General features: G+C 39.4%; 2 protein-coding genes across 2 annotated transcripts in view; one reads left to right on the top strand and one right to left on the bottom strand.

The window, feature by feature from the left end:
- The window catches only part of TOMM34 (translocase of outer mitochondrial membrane 34), a 3,968-nt gene extending 3,827 nt beyond the window's left edge, over positions 1-141 (bottom strand). Inside the window, exon 1 of the mRNA XM_026862334.1 lies at positions 63-141. Coding sequence (XP_026718135.1) covers positions 63-141 — 79 coding nt within the window. The remainder of the gene's footprint in view (positions 1-62) is intronic.
- Positions 142-1,562: 1,421 nt separating this feature from the next.
- The window catches only part of STK4 (serine/threonine kinase 4), a 44,470-nt gene continuing 27,454 nt past the window's right edge, over positions 1,563-18,578 (top strand). The window contains exons 1-10 of the mRNA XM_026862335.1: positions 1,563-1,570; positions 2,024-2,104; positions 2,933-3,061; positions 4,999-5,113; positions 5,649-5,813; positions 6,209-6,376; positions 6,887-7,024; positions 7,639-7,767; positions 8,725-8,778; positions 10,522-10,708. Coding sequence (XP_026718136.1) covers positions 1,563-1,570; positions 2,024-2,104; positions 2,933-3,061; positions 4,999-5,113; positions 5,649-5,813; positions 6,209-6,376; positions 6,887-7,024; positions 7,639-7,767; positions 8,725-8,778; positions 10,522-10,708 — 1,174 coding nt within the window. The remainder of the gene's footprint in view (positions 1,571-2,023; positions 2,105-2,932; positions 3,062-4,998; positions 5,114-5,648; positions 5,814-6,208; positions 6,377-6,886; positions 7,025-7,638; positions 7,768-8,724; positions 8,779-10,521; positions 10,709-18,578) is intronic.

An 18,578-nucleotide genomic window follows, 5' to 3' on the forward strand; every position in this document is an offset into this window, starting at 1 on the left:
CTGCGGCCGGGCAGCCTGCGGGGAGGCGCTGGGAGACCCGCGGCGGCCTGTCAGGTTGTTACCGGCGGCGGGCAGGCGGTTCCCAGAGAGCGCCTTCGGCAGCGAACAAAGGAAGCTGCCGGCTCTGGTCTTCAGGGGCATCGTCTTTTTTTGTTAAATAAACCAGCAATGCATCTCCTATTAAAAAAGTCTATTTTTATAATCTAATTGCTTGTGCCAGTATTTAACTGGAAGGTGATTGAGGTTAGATCTGAATAACAACTGTCGTGAGATTATTTTTGTGTTGCTGTTATATCCGTGTTGTGCAAACACGCAGTGAAAATGCACCTTCGGCAGCAGCGAGTGCGCTGGACAGACGGGACAGTGCAAACTAATTGTGTACTCTTGGATTACAGCAGAAATGTGGTAGTTTGATGTAAGCACAGTAGTTGTCTGGTTGTTATGTTTGGGTGTGTGAAAAGTCTTTTTTTTGAAATAAAGTTTAGGCCTCAACTTCAACAAGAAGGGTCTGCCTCTTGCATTGCCACTTCTTAGGCTCCTTGGAGTGGTGGCTTGTGTGGTCACTGATACATATACATTTTTTTGTTTTCCTCTTTTCTGCTCTTCCCACACTCTCCTCGCTCCTCATTTTTACAAGGACAAGTATCACTCTGTTGGTTAATGCTTATCTTTGCAGGGAAGCTAGTGACTACTTTCAGTATTTCACCACTTCCTGAGTCTGCTTTTTTATAATGTTTCCTTTGCTTCAGGAAGCCATTGTATGTGCTCCATGCATGAGCTGCTCCTCCTCTATGGCCTTTGTGCATAAACATAATAGCCAGGGATCAGAGAGTGGTTTCTCACTCTGTTTCTAATGAAACTGGGGAAAAAATTACATATTTAGTATCAAAATTAGCATGCCAGTGGCTGGAGTCATGATCTTTAACAATAGCAGTGAGAACTTTGAGTAGTAATTTGCAGCTGCAGGTGACCACGCTTGTTTCATTTTAAACCCTGCTCGCTGTGAGACCAGTAAGTTCTGAAAACTCCAAGACTAATAAGTTTCTGTGTTTCAAAAACTTGTATGAGCTGGTTTGGGGAGTTTGGAGGTTTTTTTGTTGGGGTGGTTTTTGTGGGTTTTGTTGTTTCAGATTTTTTTTACTTCATGTGAAAATGAAAGAGCACTTGTTTGTGGGCTATTAGATATTGTTTGCTCAACAGTAAAATACTTTTTCAGAACTGTTTTTTTTATGTAGTACTTTGCTATTTCAGGAGGTTTCTTGGTAAACTGCTATGGTAAAGGTAGACTGAAAGAAACACAGTTGACCTTGTTGCATTGTGTGCAGCATCTTCCTGAAAGTTGTACTAGGGGCGAGGGGGACAAAGTTAAGGACCATAGTGCATAGCATTTTATTTTTTTTCCTAGGAAATATTTCAGCTGACTGTTATTAGCAATGCATTTAAGAGGAATGGACTCTTAAAAGAGTCAGATACCAGTTTCCTTTCTCCCCCTGCCCCCCCCCGAATTTTTGTAGTATATGTCCAGGCCTGCAAAGTCAAGATCTGAACTTCTGATGTTAAAAATGTACAAGTGAGATCAGTATTGCCTCCTTCCTCCTAACAAATGTATTCCACATATACTATAAGGTGTCAGGGAAGATGATATTCCTTTTTACGTGGCCTTAGTATATATCCTACTGCACAAGGTGTTGAACTTCAGCAGATATGTTCAATAGCTGCAAGACTCTGCAGTGCTGTGTTGGGATTGACCGTCGGCGTATAGATTCTGAGATGTGTTTCCACCAAGATGAACTGTAGGTTTGTGTGCCTGATCCAATTCTGTTATTTTTTTCTGTCCTCTTTTGCTGTTGGATTCTAATAATATTTGGTTTCCTGGTAAGGTGAAATAAAGTTACTTTGTAACCAGTTTACTTCATTCTAAGCCTTGCATACGTTTAAGTGGTGCTATTTATTCTTCTGTTTCAACAAAGCCCAAACTGCCATGAAGTTAACTGTAATAGTTTCTCTATTCTTACATATACAGGCAGCTGAAGAAGTTAGATGAAGACAGTTTAACCAAACAACCTGAAGAAGTATTTGATGTATTGGAGAAGCTTGGAGAAGGGTATGTGTTCTATTCCAGTGTGCCCAGTGTACATTTCTCTAAGGACAAATCTATGTAATGGGTGCGTGTTCAGTGGTCTCTGATTTTTTTCACTTTTGCCCTATTACTGCAAAGTGCCAGTGTTTTGTTAGTAACAAAAAAGAATTTGTTTCCCAAGAGTACCATATCTTAATCCAAACAGTAGCATGTGACATGGCAGGAGGGAGTTAAAACATTACTGAAAAATCCCAATCTGGATTTGATAGGGCTTTGTGGGAACTCAAGAGGTTTTTGTAGTTCATCCCTGGTACTTCTTGCAGAAGAGTTGTGTGGTGGAAATGAGCTTCTGTTGCATTGTGCCACTTGGCAAGGCAGAGCAGCATGGGAACTCTGTGAGTGACATGCTTGCCTTCTTAAGCAGTTAATTTGAAGAAACTGCGTTGGAAATCTGCCTGGCTGCTGTAAGTAAAGAAGCTGGATATAAGACAGATAATGTCTGACAAAAACAAGAAAACCTCTCTGACCAGAGCTATAGTTCTTACTGATGCTGGTACTGTATGCTGCAAGAAAAGAGAGAATTGTATTTGTGTAAAAGGCCATTCCAAAGCTATGGGCAGTGTAATGATGGTTGGCTCACTTCTGACCTCCTCAGTGTGTTGTGACTTACTAGTATTATTACAGTGTTTAGAAACTAGTGGACTGATTGTTTACATTAAAATGCAAAATATTTTTAGCAGGAGGATAGTTTATTTTTTACCTGATGGCTGCACTTGCAGAAATCAAAAACATGACACTTGCATTTTTAAAAAGGTATTTTATTCAGTGTGTATTTAATATTGTGTTTCATAGCTCCTATGGCAGTGTGTTCAAAGCCATTCATAAAGAAACGGGTCAAGTTGTTGCAATTAAACAAGTTCCTGTGGAATCTGACCTGCAAGAGATTATAAAGGAAATATCCATAATGCAGCAATGTGACAGGTAAATGTACACTGCAAACCCCATTACTTTTCTTTACGTACCGATAATGTCTATAATCTGGCATTTAATCAAATAAAAGCCATGATGTTGCCTTAAATGTTTTTTAAAAGGCTGGACTTGTACGATCAAGTTACCTCGTATCAACTGAGTCATGTTAAGTGACCATTTGGGTAGTGTTAATCCAAGCAAAGGTAAGACAACAAAAATTTAGCTTGCAACAAGAGAGCATTAAGCTAAGTTGAATAACCGTGCACTGGCTGCCAGCAGAGAGCCGAGCGTGTGAGCAGTTACTGCGGTTCTCCCCATGTGCCATCACTTGTAGAACAGTGGCCACTTGATTGTGTGCTAGAACAGCAGTTCCCATCCCCAAAGGGGTAATGACTTCTAAGCAAATTTTGGTATGGACATAGAAAACAGCTAGAAGAGGGGTTTTGTTTGTTTTTAAAGGGCACGCATGGATGAGAGCACTAATGCATGACTGCTCTTGCATGTGCGTAACCTACGTGCTGTCATCTGCTTGGGTGGCAGAACTGTCCTTCCCTGCCCCTTTCTGCCTGTGCAAGTTCTAGTGCGGTACAAGGTGTCTGCTGATCTGAGCATCCCCAGAATATGCTGAATATCCCCAGAAGCTGCCCCCTGCTGGCAGCTCTGCGGGCTCATGGTTTGCTCTCGGGGTTGTCTTTGCATGTTTCTGATGGGAAAAGGTGGTGTAATAATTTCGGTAATGAAGAGCTCATGGGCACGGAAGACCTCTCCAAGTGTGTCCTGGGCTGAAAGTTTAAAATACACTAATTTCTTCTGGTATTATGAACTTAGCCTTAAGAAATACTGCTTTGATGGACTTCAGGTGTGGAAAACCATTTAAAATAAATTACATTAGCAGTATGTAACTGTGGTCCCAGTCACTTGCTCTATTGTACTTTACTCACTATCTTTAAATGAAGGTGACTGATGGCAGATAACAAAATGTAACTTGAAAATAATTTGTTCCTGAAAAAATCTTACTCTGTAGCTTGGAAAGCATTGCTAGGTGTCTCTTTCTTAAAATTAAATATTAACACTGTAAGGCCTAAAATGAGATCTTACAGTTATGAACAGCAGAGGGAGTGAATCACTGGAGCATCACATTTTCTGTGCAGGCGTTAAGGGACACGGCACATTTTGACTGACTTGGTAGTTTTACGGTTTTTCATTACAAAGTACTCAGCAGAGAGCAGACCAAGTGCATTTTTGATCCTTAGCTCTGTTCCCACAGAATCAGAAACAGTCTTTCTGTTAGTGTTCTGCTTTACCTTTTCCAGAGGACAGATGGTGGTTCTGACCAATACACTTTCCTAGGTTGTTGGCTTTCTGAGCAGCCAGAGAGACGGTCTTAGGCTATACTGGATTCCTACAATACATCCTGGACTAAATTATAGAAACAAGTAGGTGCATGTGGTAGTAAGGGAACATTCCTCTGAATGATAGCTATTTTCCAGCAAACTTTGGACCTTTTTTAAAGTTTCCATTTGGGTGCAAATGCTCTGTGGCAGCTTTACCAGGGACTGCCATGGTCTGTTTCTCATTCCCTTGTCCTGCCTTCTTGCTTGCCACAGCACTGACCTTGTTGTAATCTGGTTCAGGGAGCTAAACCAGATTGAAGGCTAAGCACTCCTTATTTCTGTAGGATTTATTTTCAGATGGTTTAGTTCCCTGAGCTGACTTACTGGCCGGTCAGATGAGCACGGCTGTGGGAAAGTGGCTTGGCAGGACAGCAGTAGCCCCGTGCAGGTTTAGACTGGTTTTGGAATGCTTTTCATCAGGGCTTTTTCAGTGACACTTCAACGCTGAATTTCTAAAACTTATTTAGGGACCCTGCAGTGTATTTTGCTTATTCAGTTGTGCTGGTTACTGGTATTTGACCCTTTATTTTCTTCTCCTTTTTTCATATTTCGTAGTCCTCATGTGGTGAAATATTACGGCAGCTATTTTAAGAACACAGACCTGTGGATAGTCATGGAATACTGCGGCGCTGGATCGGTGTCTGATATTATTCGATTACGAAATAAAACTGTACGTCTGTCAGCCTTTGAATGTGTGAATGGGAAATATGGGTATCCAGCTACTCAAGCTGAGTAGTTTGAGCATAATTCTCATGGTGTTCAATGCCTGACACAACCATTGGCCATAACCTGAGATGCAGCTCCTTTGTTCCTCTGAAAATCAGAAAACCAAAACTCAATCAATGTAATCAGCTCTGGATAATGTAATCAGTGGAGCAGATCTTGTTTTGTTGGCTTTTCTGAAAACCCAGACTGATTGTGAATAACAGACTCTACTTTGCCTTTCTTTGGTTATTGCAAGATAAGAATTACTAGTTGAAAAAGAATTTTGGTATGCAAAATATGGTACGTGTGTATATGTATGGTGGTTGTAATCTAATTCTACTACTTAGTGCTGTAAGTTGCTAATTAATTTCCCATTAGTACTGTAATTTTTAGTGAAGGCAATTAAATGGCAATTAGAGAACCTCAGGAAAATGGACTGAAACTCAATAGTGTTACATCTTAGCAACTGATGGGTTGACAGTAACTCTTCTCTTCTTCAGCTCACTGAAGAGGAAATTGCTACAATAGTGCAATCAACACTGAAAGGACTAGAGTACCTGCATTTTATGAGGAAAATACACAGGGACATCAAAGCTGGAAATATATTGCTGAATACAGAGGGACATGCTAAACTTGCAGATTTTGGAGTAGCAGGACAACTTACGGTAAGTAAAAGCGAGATGGTTGTATATGCTTCAGTTTACCTGCCTGCGAGTGTGACGTGCTTGTGGAGACTTTGAAAAATTGTTCTACACTGATTTTTAGCACTTTGCATCAGCATAATGAGACACTAAACCAGCAGTGCATTAGAGCAGAGCTTCCTCTGTGGAAGCTGCTGTACCTAAGTAATGGTTTGCAATAGCGTTTGCTGTTTTCTTCAGGATATTTGTAACTTCTGTAAGCACATTTCAATTCCTCTTTACAGCCCTCATATCCCAGTTTTGCTGAATCTAATAATGTGCACGCAAGTGGAAGATAATTTGGGTGATAATTCATTAATGAGTGTTTGTGGCTAATACAATTGCTGTTGTTTGGATTTTTATTCTGCTTTTCTTCTCAGGACACCATGGCAAAGCGGAACACAGTTATAGGGACCCCATTCTGGATGGCTCCAGAAGTGATTCAAGAAATTGGGTATAATTGTGTTGCAGACATCTGGTCTCTGGGAATCACTGCAATAGAAATGGCTGAAGGCAAACCACCTTATGCAGATATTCATCCTATGAGGGTAAGGACTGGGCTTTTAGAATGTATTGCTCTGTGGGAAGGATTTGCTATTATAGCTGTCTGAATAACATATCAACGTGCTATCTTGCTTTTAATTTAGAGTAAATTATTTGTTTTCTGTCAGTTCTTTGTACTGTTGATTAAATGAAAAATAGATCTTTGAGAGAGAATCTGTGTGGGAAGAAAAATCATGATTCTCTTAAGGCATAGCTGAAGCTCCCTGTGTCAGGTGTGAAGAAACATATTTTCAGCTATATTATCCAAAGGGATTTTTTTTTTTTATGCAAGCACGAATTTTTAAGACTCAAAACCAGCAGATTCACACCTTTTGGGACACATAACTGCTCCTCTGAGCAAATTTATGTATAATATTGGCACAAACTCTTTAGAAGCAGCAAACTTGAAATGTCTATTGTTCTTTAGTACCAATGTATGTCTGTGTGAATTTGTGTTGTAATGTTGGAAAGCTTTAAACTTTGTTTGGAAATCTGGAATATTCTTCTGCTTTCAGGCAATTTTCATGATTCCTACCAATCCACCTCCAACATTCCGGAAACCCGAGCTCTGGTCTGACAATTTTACGGACTTTGTAAAACAGTGTCTTGTTAAGAGCCCGGAGCAGCGTGCCACTGCAACTCAGCTTCTGCAGGTCTGCCTTTTCTTACAGGAATGTAAGCTCTAGAGAAGGCTTGCTAGGTTAGACAGTGCTGCGTGTCTGTTGGTTTCATTTTAGCTGCTTCTGCTCACTACAGATTTTAATAGCTCATTTAAAGAATTTTACACTCCAACTTTTCTGTTCTTCTCTAAGAACCAGTCTAACTTCAGCTCCCTTTCTTTGTCTTCTCTGGGTTGTTTGTTTGGCTTTTGGAAGAGTGTTTTGGTTTGTTTTTACTTTCAAATTCTCACCAGCACTTCCAAGAAAAAAACTTCCTCTTAAAACATTAAAAAGGGGAGGCTAAATGCAAGTGACTGCTCAGAATGGTGTGGGCATGGTGATGATCTGTGTAACTGGTTCTTGACAGCTAAGCTGCTAAGGAAAGAAGTAGAGTTGTAGGAGGGGAATGAGCCCAAGGTCTCACAGCAGTAGTGCCTTTGCAACATGATCTTGTTTGGAGGGTGGGACGTCTCCCTCCTGTGCCAAACAGAATTATTGGACTTATATTTTAGTAGTGTATTGAGTTAAACCTTAATTTTGATTGAAAGTAGGTCATAGTAACAGTGGTTTACTGATGAAGTACTCATTTGCTTTTAAATACTTCTTAGCATCCGTTTGTTAAAAGTGCCAAAGGAGTGTCAATTCTGCGAGACTTGATTAATGAAGCAATGGATATCAAGCTGAAACGTCAAGAGGCACAACAACGTGAAGTAGATCAAGATGATGAAGAAAATTCAGTGAGTATTTAATAGTAACAATGTACAAAGTCTAAACTCTTGCTCCTTTCATAAGACTTAGTTGTTTTGGGTTTTGTTCTTCAATATTTTCTCCAGTTGCCTGTGGATTTTACTTAGTTCTCAGGTTTTCTACTTTATGACTGCTTAACCCGATGCTTGGTCCCTGCTCAATCTTTGTATTTGAGTGGGATAGTGCTGTGGTTTAACCTGGCAGGCAGCTAAACACCACACAGCTGCTTGCTCACTTCCTGACTCCCCCTTAGTGGGATGGGGGAGAGAATTGGCAAAAAAAAGAAAAATGCATAGGTTGAGATAAAGACAGTTTAATAGGACAGAAAAGGAATGGAAAATAATAATGACAAAAGAATTAGAATATACAAAACAAGGAATGCACAGTGCAATTGCTCACCACCAACCTACTGATGCCCAGCTAGCTTTCCCCCTAGATTATATACTGACCATGATGTCATATGGTATGGAATGGCCCTTTGGCCAGTTGGGGTCAGCTTGCCTGGCTGTGTCCCCTCCCAGCTTCTTGTGCCCCCCAGCCTACATGCTGGTGGGGTGAGAAGCTGCAAAGTCCTCAGCTTGGTGTAAACACTGCTGAGCAACAACTACGATATCAGTGTGTTATCAACCTTATTCTCACCCTGAATCCAAAACACAGCACTATGGCAGCTACTGGGAAGAAAAATAACTGTCCCAGCTGAAACCAGGACAGAGAGCACCTATGGCTTACTGTTTAGCTTGTAGCATAGCAGGAGACCTGTGATTGAATAAGATTACAAAGCAGCAAAAGACTTGATATATTTTCCCAGTTGGTTATATTATTTATGCAGTAATGAGAATTTTTGATCGTATGTTCAGGTCTTAAACTCCTCTCCTAGTATAAAATAATAACCTTATCTGTGATGCGCTATAAGTATGTTGTGTTGTTTTACTATTGTTGTGCTTTAGAACCCCCCTTATAGAAACTTTCTACTGCACAAGAGCAACCGACAGAAACCTGAGGTGAGGGCATGACAAGTGTTCAGGGGTTTGCTGTGAATTTAAGTTTGGACTCCTTGCTTCAGTGGTTACAGCATGTGAATATGGAAAGCATGTTGAAAGCTGTTTTTTGAGCCTCTGCCTGCTTCAACCTGAATAAATGAAATGGGCACGACAAAAGGCATTGTATGCCAGTCCCTTTCAGAGGTTAGACTTGAATAGCATGGTCAACAGTATCTTTGTTGAAGACATTGTTTGTCTAATTTTTCAGTTTAGGACCGCCTATTTATTCAGTGTGGAAGTAACTTTACTGGTCATGTTGACTCTTGAGAGTATTGTCCTTACCCTCTCTTCTTCATTTCTGACTGATCTGGAGTCACATTGCTGAGAGATGATGTCTATGTAGTGGAGTTGAGTGGTCTCCGTCAGTGTCTGTTTTTTCCTGAAGCTTCTCTACTCCATGTCTGCTAGCAGAAAAGTGTTCCCAAGTGCTGTGGAAATTTCTGCTGTAGTCCTTTGTTAAATGATGTGTAGCTAACAAATTTATTACTTCCTCTCACCCATTCATCTCCACATAAAATGACTTTTCCTCCATTTAACATCTTGTGTAGTTTTCTCCTCCTCTTGCTATTGGTTTTAAGGTTGGAAAGTAAATTGTGTAGACATTCTTGACAGAACAGATAAAATGCATGGAACAGCAGAATGTGGAGGGGTGTACTTTCTTCTTTTAGTGACATTGAGATGAAGTATTACAGCTTGATGCGAGACCTGTGTTTTCCCTCTTAAGCACATGATCACACACAAAGAACTGTGAACTTCATCCTTTTAACAAAACACAAGCATCTCATCCAAGGTGAGGTGCCCAGAAACTCTACTGTAAACCTAGAAAGTGACTTCTGGTCTTGTAGTTGGATAGCTGGTCCACATTTCCAAGAAACTAAATAGATTGTGGAAATTTTGACCTTGTTCTTCATAGTCATGGTATATACCTAGTGAAGCACACATAACTTCTGGCCAACGCAACTAACTGCCACGAAGTGTCCTACCAGAATTTATTTCAGGATCTTGTGTTTTTTCCTACAGAGTCAGTCTCTTGAGCCTTGACAGCATTAATTCAAAAATATAATATTTGGTGCCTGTTAGCAAATGGAAAGATAAGAAATAATTTTCATCTGAAAAAAATGGCTAGACTTTGAAAATTTATTTAATTCCTTTTTAAAGATTTGCAAATGCAGTTTATTTTTATTCAGTGCTTTTGAAGTTTCTAGCAAGTAAAACTACCTAAATGTTAAAGACAGGTTCCTAAAAAATAGGGGAATTGTTCTTCTTCAATGTGCCACATGCACTCCAGACTTAGACCTGTTGCTGTCTAATAAGTAATGACTCTTCAGTGAACTGTACCACTTGAGATAGGGGTTTTAGTTCAACTGTTAAAGCTTGCAAAATAAGCAGAAACACTAATGACTGAATGAGTATTTGTAATCTACTCTTACGGATAGGTCACCAGGTCAGAAATGAGTTACAACTTGCATTGAGAACCTTCTCCGAATTATTCATCTGTTCTCTTATTTATCATGCTGGCAGAAAAGTATAAAGACTTTTCATTACCTGTTTGGAGATGACAGGGAGAGAACTAAGTGCATAAACCAAAATGTTGCTTCTATGTGTATTTGTAAAAAATCTGAATTAGTAAGCATTGTCAGTATCCTTGAATACAGGCATTCTTCATGGGACCAGTAAAAATGTATTTATGGCATCCTTGTACAGGAAGAAGATGAAACAGATTCAGGTACCATGGTGAGGGCAAGTGGAGATGAAACTGGTACCATAAGAGCTGTCAACACAATGAGTGATGGAGCCAACACAATGATTGAACACGACGGCACCTTGGAATCCCAGCTGGGCACAATGGTCATAAACACAGAAGAGGAAGAGGAGGAGGGCACCATGAAAAGTAAGAAAGCATCTTTAACTTGTAGAATATGACTTAGGACTTGATGTGGGCTATGATATGTATTCCCAACCTACTTTGATATTTTTGGTAGTTTATTGTGATGTCTTCTGGTTGTAGGGAGTTAAAACTTGTCAATGCCCTCTGGCAGTAGAGAGGAGACACCCTTTCTAGGTTCAGGCTGTTCTTTTTAGTCTTGCACTTGTATAGCTGATGAGTTGTGCACAATTTCCACAAGCTTCTGAGCTGATTGAATAAGATCTGATTCTAGCTAGTAAGGTTTTTTTGGTTGGGTTTTTTGTTTGTTTGTCTTTTTCACAGAATGTAAAGGAAGGAGACTAGCATAGGGTTAATAAATTTGTGTTGCTTTAGAAGGCTGTAACCTGGCATCTGAAAACAGCAAGTCTGTTTCAGAACTGATGCATCAAATTAAGGGCCACATTTATGAAATGATAAGTACCCTACACGTTTCGGGCACAGCAAGGCATGCAGTGGGAGGAGCTAGCTCGTGTGTTTGTTTAGTTGTTACTTTAATCACTAAGAACTGAACAAACTGTGTGTTGCTGTTCTCAGACATTCAAGTTGAAATCCATTCCACCCTAAAATAGAAAAGTTTATACTAAACCTATAAGCCTGGTCATAGGACGTAAGATTTTCAAATGCTGTGACTTTGTTCCCTGATAGTCTGTGGAAGGTCTCACAGCTTGAGCTAGGAGAGGGTTTAACAATGTTTCTTTGATTAAAGAAATGACAGGGAGAGACTCTCTGGAAAAGTATGACTAGAAGAATCTTTTCTCAATTATGGATTCTTCTAGAAATCTGTTCCCACTGATTGGGCAGGCTCATCAGTATTGAGGCGGAGGTAGTCGTAGATGACTCAGCTGGCCATCGTGGATGTTTGCTTAAAGACTGAGGGAAGTGCTGAGTGGGGGCTCAGCAGTAGTAAAATATGACCATCATAGGCAAGGCTTGATCTTTTGGCTCTTGCACTGTTTCCAAAGACTTCCTTGGCTGTCTGATTTTGAACCTTTAGCTATTGTGGGAGAGGAAAAAATTCTTAACAGGAGTTTGGAAAAATCCTTTTCTCAGGAATTTGTGTTGAAAACTCCTTCCATGTGGGGGCCATCTAGAACTTGTGGAAAGATAGTGACATTTCAGGAGAACCCGTTTAAAGACTTTTCCAAACTTTTTGCAAACACTTGATTCCATACATTAAAAAGCAGAGGTGTCAGACCATGTAGCAGCTTGTGGAACCAAAAACGATGGAGTAAAGGCATCAGGTTTTGTGGAACAAAGTAGCTCTTAGCAAGGAGGCAGATGGATGCTTAGAGTAGCTGAAAGATCACCCAAAGAGTGGGACATGTTAACAGCCTTAAACCTAGCGAAGTTGCAATTTGATTATAAATAGACAACACTGTTAGTTTCTCATCATCAGTGTGTATTGTTCCATCTCGTGATTCACAGTAACAGAGGTTTTACTGTCAGTGGTGCTCTTGCACTGGCTACCAAAGGTGTGTAAGTAAAGTGACTCTTCAGTTTATTTTCCTGGGTTTAACATGTCCTTGTCTTCTCATCATCTTTTTAAGATTGCAGCGCTTGCAACTCAAACATCTAATGCTCTCTACAAAGTAGTGTACAGAGGTTTGAGGAGATGCCTTTGATAATACCTTTTTTGCAAGGATATAATCTCATTTTGAGTAGAATCAGTTATGAGGATATAGCAGTCTTTAATATAGTGTAGTATTTAACCTGAAGAGGGAGCTCCAGAACAAGCTCTAGATCACTGTGACTAGAAAGTCAAGGTTTTATTTTTAAACCCCCCCTTAGACTTCAGATTTCTTAAAAGCACTCTGTTCTTCAGCTGCTGCTGTGTAACAGTATTCAAAGCCGAGCATGCAGCAGAAGTGCTGGAGCAGCTCTGCCTTCTGGAGGAAGCATTCTGAGACCCTGGGTGCAAGTGATGGTGGATACTGGTATCCCTTTCGTGCTGATGGCTTTCACACAGCAGTACCTACTGAAACCCAGACGCACACAGCGCTCTGCTGCAGGCTGTGCTGCGTTTTACTGACTTGTACCTTGATTCTCAGGAATCTGATGTTAATGCAAATGATTGTATCAGACTAAAACTTAACTTATCCTTAACACCTTTTTCTCTTCCTTCCCCAATAACATAATTCTGAAATTCTGGCTGCTGCACAGAACAGTTCTGTGTTTGTTTCTTGGACTCACTGTAAGGCAGTGTCTTTGAGCAGCTTGTCCTTCATGAGAATTGCCTACAGATCCATTTTCCACCTTGCAATTTCCATATTCATGTTCTCATAACATTCAGTTAAATTGATTTAACTGTAAAGTTCATCAGCCTGCTGCAGAACACTCTGGAGCAAGTTCTTTTTGTAATCTTAAATATAAATGTAATAATGCTGTTTGGAAACCACTGAGTTTGAAGAAGCTGCATTGATTCATATTTTTAAAGACGTCTATACTTCATTTGGCAGCTTGGTGTTATGACTCACAATAAAACCTGTTTTAAGTCGATAAAAAAGTTCTGATTTTTCTTGCATGGCATTAGTAGGAGCATTTAACTTCCCTAGATGTCTTAGGCTTTTTAACTGCAGGCTTCTGAGCTTGTGTTCTAGCCCTTCCTCGTAATTTGAAAAAAAAAAATCTGAGTCTGCACCAGTTTTTGGGTTGTGTTTTTTTAATGTAAAAAGTGTTTATAGGACACTGAAATGTGATGCTTTAGATAAGATTGTCTTAGAAATCTCTAGCAAACAACTTCCAATAGCCTTGAAAATGATTCTTGCATAAATCAATTAATGACTTTTCAAGCTCAGAGGAAAAACACTCTTCCAGTATTTTACACTGTAGGGGAAGTTTTGATTTGTAGTCAATTGAGCTGTAATTCTGTTTGCTTAAATTCTTTAATTTGCTTGGCTTTTTTTCTGGGCACTCAATATAAATACTCAGGAAACATTAAAAGTGTCACTATGACATTCTGTTATGCATTTTGAAAGCACTCAAGTGATTGCCTGAAACCGCAGATACTAAATTGCGCTGCGACACGTTTTACTTATAAATCGATTGCTATCAGATTACTTATGGATTGCAGTTAAACTATTCCAGGAAAACTTTGGAAGTAGCTGAAGAACTATGGATGAACAATGATTTGCAATAACAGACGTTTCCGTTGTTCTTGAGAGCTGGAATAACTTTTGAACTGTTAACATGTCTGAAAAAAAATTTTTTAAATTTTTCTATGAGAGAACATAGAGTGTTAGTAAACAGTGTGGCATTTTTTACTCTTTTTTGCTTTTTCTGCTTTATTTGCTGTAGGTCTTTAGAGATAGTGGAAACTTGGCATGAGTTTGTCTCTTTGACTTAGACTGGAATGTAATTTTATAATAAAGCAGATAAAAATACTGCCTTCCTTGGACACTGCAATACAATCAGATCCAAGTGAAATAGGATCTAGTTCGTCTAGTACTATGGTCTGTCCTATTTTCTATGTTAATGTGCCTCTTTGTTGTTTAAGCACCAAATAAAATGCCACTGGAGCATGTAGAACTGCCAGCAGTGGTGTGAGTTGGGCTGTTTGGTTTTTGGGTCGAGATGAAGGAGGGAACTGGAGACAGTGGAAGAATTGTGGGTGTGGGGTTTTTGTTAATGCAGAACGCATTCAGTAGAGCATCTGGTGCAGTGGTAGACCAGAAGCTCTAGTAATGCTGTTGCCTCTACCTTGATAATGTAATATGCAGGTAAAAAAAAATCTCAATAAGTTTGTGAATGTTGAAAATAAAAAAATTCCAGGCTTCATTCTTACAACAGTTAAGAATGCTTTGAGTTTTGTTATGCTTTTACCATGCCCATGCTGCTAAATATGGTTGTGCCCTTTTAAAAAAATATTTCCCCTTTTGAGGGGAGATTGGGTTTCATTAGCCAATTAAATGAGCTAAGATGCAAACTTGGCAATTTCCTGTTAGAAAAATGATTCCGAGTAAGCTTGTTAGTCTTGGTGGCTTTGTGAGACATCCAGTGGGTGACACTTAAACCTAAACCGGACAAGTGTTACTGCCAAGATTGGGAAAACTTTTTTCCCCATTAATTAACCTGTGATTTTTTCATTTAAAGCAATGACTATAAAAGCTGTAATGTGAACAGCAGAATGAATGTTGATGGCAGAAGGTTTATGTCATTGCATTAATACTGTAATTTAATAAAATATTTCTGGTATGTAGCTGAGGTAGCTATAGGTGGTGTAATATCAGTAGTTGTCCAAAAAGTGCCGATGCATGTTATCCAAACAGCTGATGCAGGTGCTGCTCCACATCTTGTCAGGATTTCCATCCTGTGTATATCAGAGATATTGACTGTGTTTTGCTTCTGGTTTTCTCTGTAGACAATAGCTCTTCATAGCAGCTTCCCACTACTTAGTGTTATTAATGTCCAGTGGTACAGTTCTGTGTTTAAAATAAATTGGACTATAAAACACTCCTAGCATTATGCATTTAAATAACACACTGTTTATAGAAACACCTACATTGATTAAATTCTTCTTGAACTGTAAGAAGCATTGTACTGCCACTTTTAAGGTGTGGAGAATACAAATCTTCACAGATAACTCTTCCAGCTGTGTAACTTTCTGACTTTTAATAGCAGCCTTGCTGGCAAACTTGACATAAACAGTGTCCAGCACAGTTTGTCTAAGAACCTCAAGTTGTGCAAACATGCAGACAGTATTTTTGAGCAATGGGAGGAACTGTATGTGTTGTCACTTTGTTGTAGGTTTTTTGCTGTGGGTTTTGATTTTCCTGTTTGAATAGTGGTAGGCAACAGGACCTCTGTGCAGCATGCTAGCAACTGAAATAGTGGTTCTCTGCAGACTGAAGTATGAAGAAAAGTCCAGGATCTAAGATGAATGCTTCTCCACTTTTGATTGTCCTGAATATTTGACAAAGCTTTAATGCTAAGGCCAAGTTAATGATCTGTTAATATTTATATTCTCAGAGCCACTGAAATTGGAGAAAGAGGTGTATGTGTTTAACACAGGTATTTTTGCTGTTCCTAACACTTCACTGTTAAGCACTCCTGCATTTGTGATGGTGGGGGATAGAAAGTAGGGTTGAGGTTTTTTTCTGGACAGAAGCATTGTCTTGAGGAAGATGGGAGGTATGACTAATGGAGTCCTGAATAGCATACAGGAGGCAGTATGCTTCGGGAGACTCAACCAAGAGACAGAGTAGCAGTAAATCACTTGATAACTATATCTCTGTCCCATATGTGTGCATTTGCATGTACAGGCAAACTGTAACCTACCTATCTCTTCTAAGAGGAAACTTACTTCCTACCGGATCAAAGTAAACCCTGGAGAAAGCTTTCCTCCTGAGCAGGAATGAGGAAAACTATAAACGCTTAAATTTGTAATTGCAGAAGTTTAAAACCAAATTAATTTTTACCAGCAGATTTTCAAGCTTCAGGGAAAAAAAAAAAAAAGTTCATTGCCACTTTGTTTTCTGTTCTCTCTAGATAAGCAAATGAGTTTCCAGGTTATGAGTAGAAAGGGTGTTGGCAAATGCTTACTTGGTTCTTCACCATTTGGGGAGCTGGAGCTGTTGCCCATAGTGTGCTGGACCTGAAGACTGCATCCCTGTCCATGGGGTTGTTTCTCATTAAGGTTCATCAGAACCTGAGCCAGATGATGCAGTATGTGAAATGTTCACTTCTTTCCAGATGCACCTTCACATCTTGCTGCCTGTGTCACTTACTATAGTTGCTGGACTAAATTAGCAATTCCTACTAATGAGGTGAAAGATGTAGGTGTCCACTGAAAATATGTGATGGAGAAAGAAAGCTGCTATACAGTTATAAACTTTTCTGAGTTTTTATGTAAAAGAGATCCAAAAGGAGCTAACCTGGTCTTAAACAGCATTCACTAATGGGAGGACCTCCTCTTTCAGAGAGTTCTCAATTAAATACACCACAGCTTTGGATGGGTGGTGGTACTTTTCTCCTTAGATGACTTCAATGTCATTCATTAAAAGAGATTAGTTAGGATACCTACCATTGATTTTTGACAGCCATTTAGGAGCTCCTTCTTAATAGCAGGACCTGTCAGGTATGTTCTGCTTTGATTTAGTTTTAGATAAGCCATAATTATGGGAAGTATCAATAGATAGGAAGTGTTATGTGTCTTCTCTTAATGTCAGGAAATCTCAGCTTGTGTTGCCATGGGGTGAATTCATTAGTGATGGAGCACTTTTTGCTCTGGTTGAATAAATTGGCATTTCTCTGCTCTGCTGCATAAAATGACTCAGTCCTGTTCATACTGTACAAATTATGTTGTCCAGCTGCTAAAGTTCATCTGTGATCTCTAAGAAATGGCCTGAAGCAAATAAAACTGCAATTCCATTTGAAATTTAATATTAATGAAGTGTTGCTTGCACATAATCATCAGGCACTGTTTTCTGCATTTTAAATACATGTGCATTTTCAGTCTTAAAAGTTACATAATTCAGTCTAAAGCAGACAGAAGCTTACTGAGACTGCTGGGGACTAAGCCTGTTATGTGAGAAGTCAGTGAAAGATCCATGCTTATTTAGACCACTAAAATGAAAGATGACATTGGATATGAGAACTCCTTAAAAAAAAATTTAAAAGGGCAAGGAGGGAAGGTGAATGCTGTAGAGGATAATGGTTTGAATGCTGAAGAGCTGAGACTTGCTCAAGAACAAGTGCATATACACTGGCTGCCCATAAACTTCAGACTGGAAATGAGGTTTGTAACTCCAGGAGAACAGCAAGGACAAAGCAAACCAATTGCTTTACAATAGATCTTGATCCCTATGTGAAAGGGACTATATAAGCTTGTATATGATAGCAAAAGACTGTGCTGCCTGTCCCAGGGGATCCTTTCTGGCATTAAATCTGACTAAAGGCAGTGATAGCTCAGCTTCCTTTATAGTTATATGAGTGCCCTTCACTGCATCTCTGCAGCCTCCTGCTCACAGGGGTGGAACTTCCTGAGCTTGTGCAGGCGGTTTGTGACACTTCCTAGCATGAGTCAACTTAAAATTTTTTTGTTTTGTTGCTCCTTGACACATCATTCTTGTAAACACAAGTGTTCTCCAGAGCTGAGGCCAGGTGCCTTTCTAAAGATTGGAGACTCCTAAAATCTTGACAAATACATATATGTGTACCAAGTATCACATTTCAGTTTGATATTGCTAATGTAGTAGTTGATCGCTTCATTGTTGTTGATTTACATTCCGTTCTTTGTAGATTAATCTGTAGCATGATCTTCTGACTGTTCCCAGCCACAACTCTAGCTCCAATTTTTGTGATATAAGGGAGGAAATCTCTCACCATGCCTTCGAGAATAGGTATTTTAAGTATTAACTGTATAAACTGACTTGAGTAAAGAGCACACAAAATGTGTTCCTGCGGTTATCTTACTCTCTCATGACAAGCTTTGTGACTCTAGAATATTCACCCTAGGTAGATAGTAGTAATCTCTTTCAAGAGGAAAGAATAATAAAACAAGGATTCTTCTACTGCCAAGTTTGAGTAGAGAATAATAGTTTTAGAGAAAAGCAGCAATTCTAGTTTCATTACTCAGCAAGCTTGTTCAGACAGCTAGAAGAACTTTGTAAATCCACTTTTCTTTTGAAGGCATCCTTTGAAGCTCATGAGCTTCTGACAGTTTTCAATTGTGAGAGCTAATTTGACAAAATCAACAAAATAAGCGCTTTGATTTCTGGGACTAGATGATACTGAATGATCTGGTTTCATGGATATTCTTTACTGCCGGAAAAAGGAAAGTAAATCTCTTGCTGATTTAATTGACTGTGCTGTTTCTTCTTTATCATTCTACTTTCTC

This window comes from Athene cunicularia (assembly GCF_003259725.1).
Source record: "Athene cunicularia isolate RWA chromosome 20 unlocalized genomic scaffold, athCun1 chr20_part1, whole genome shotgun sequence".
NCBI lineage: Eukaryota > Metazoa > Chordata > Aves > Strigiformes > Strigidae > Athene > Athene cunicularia.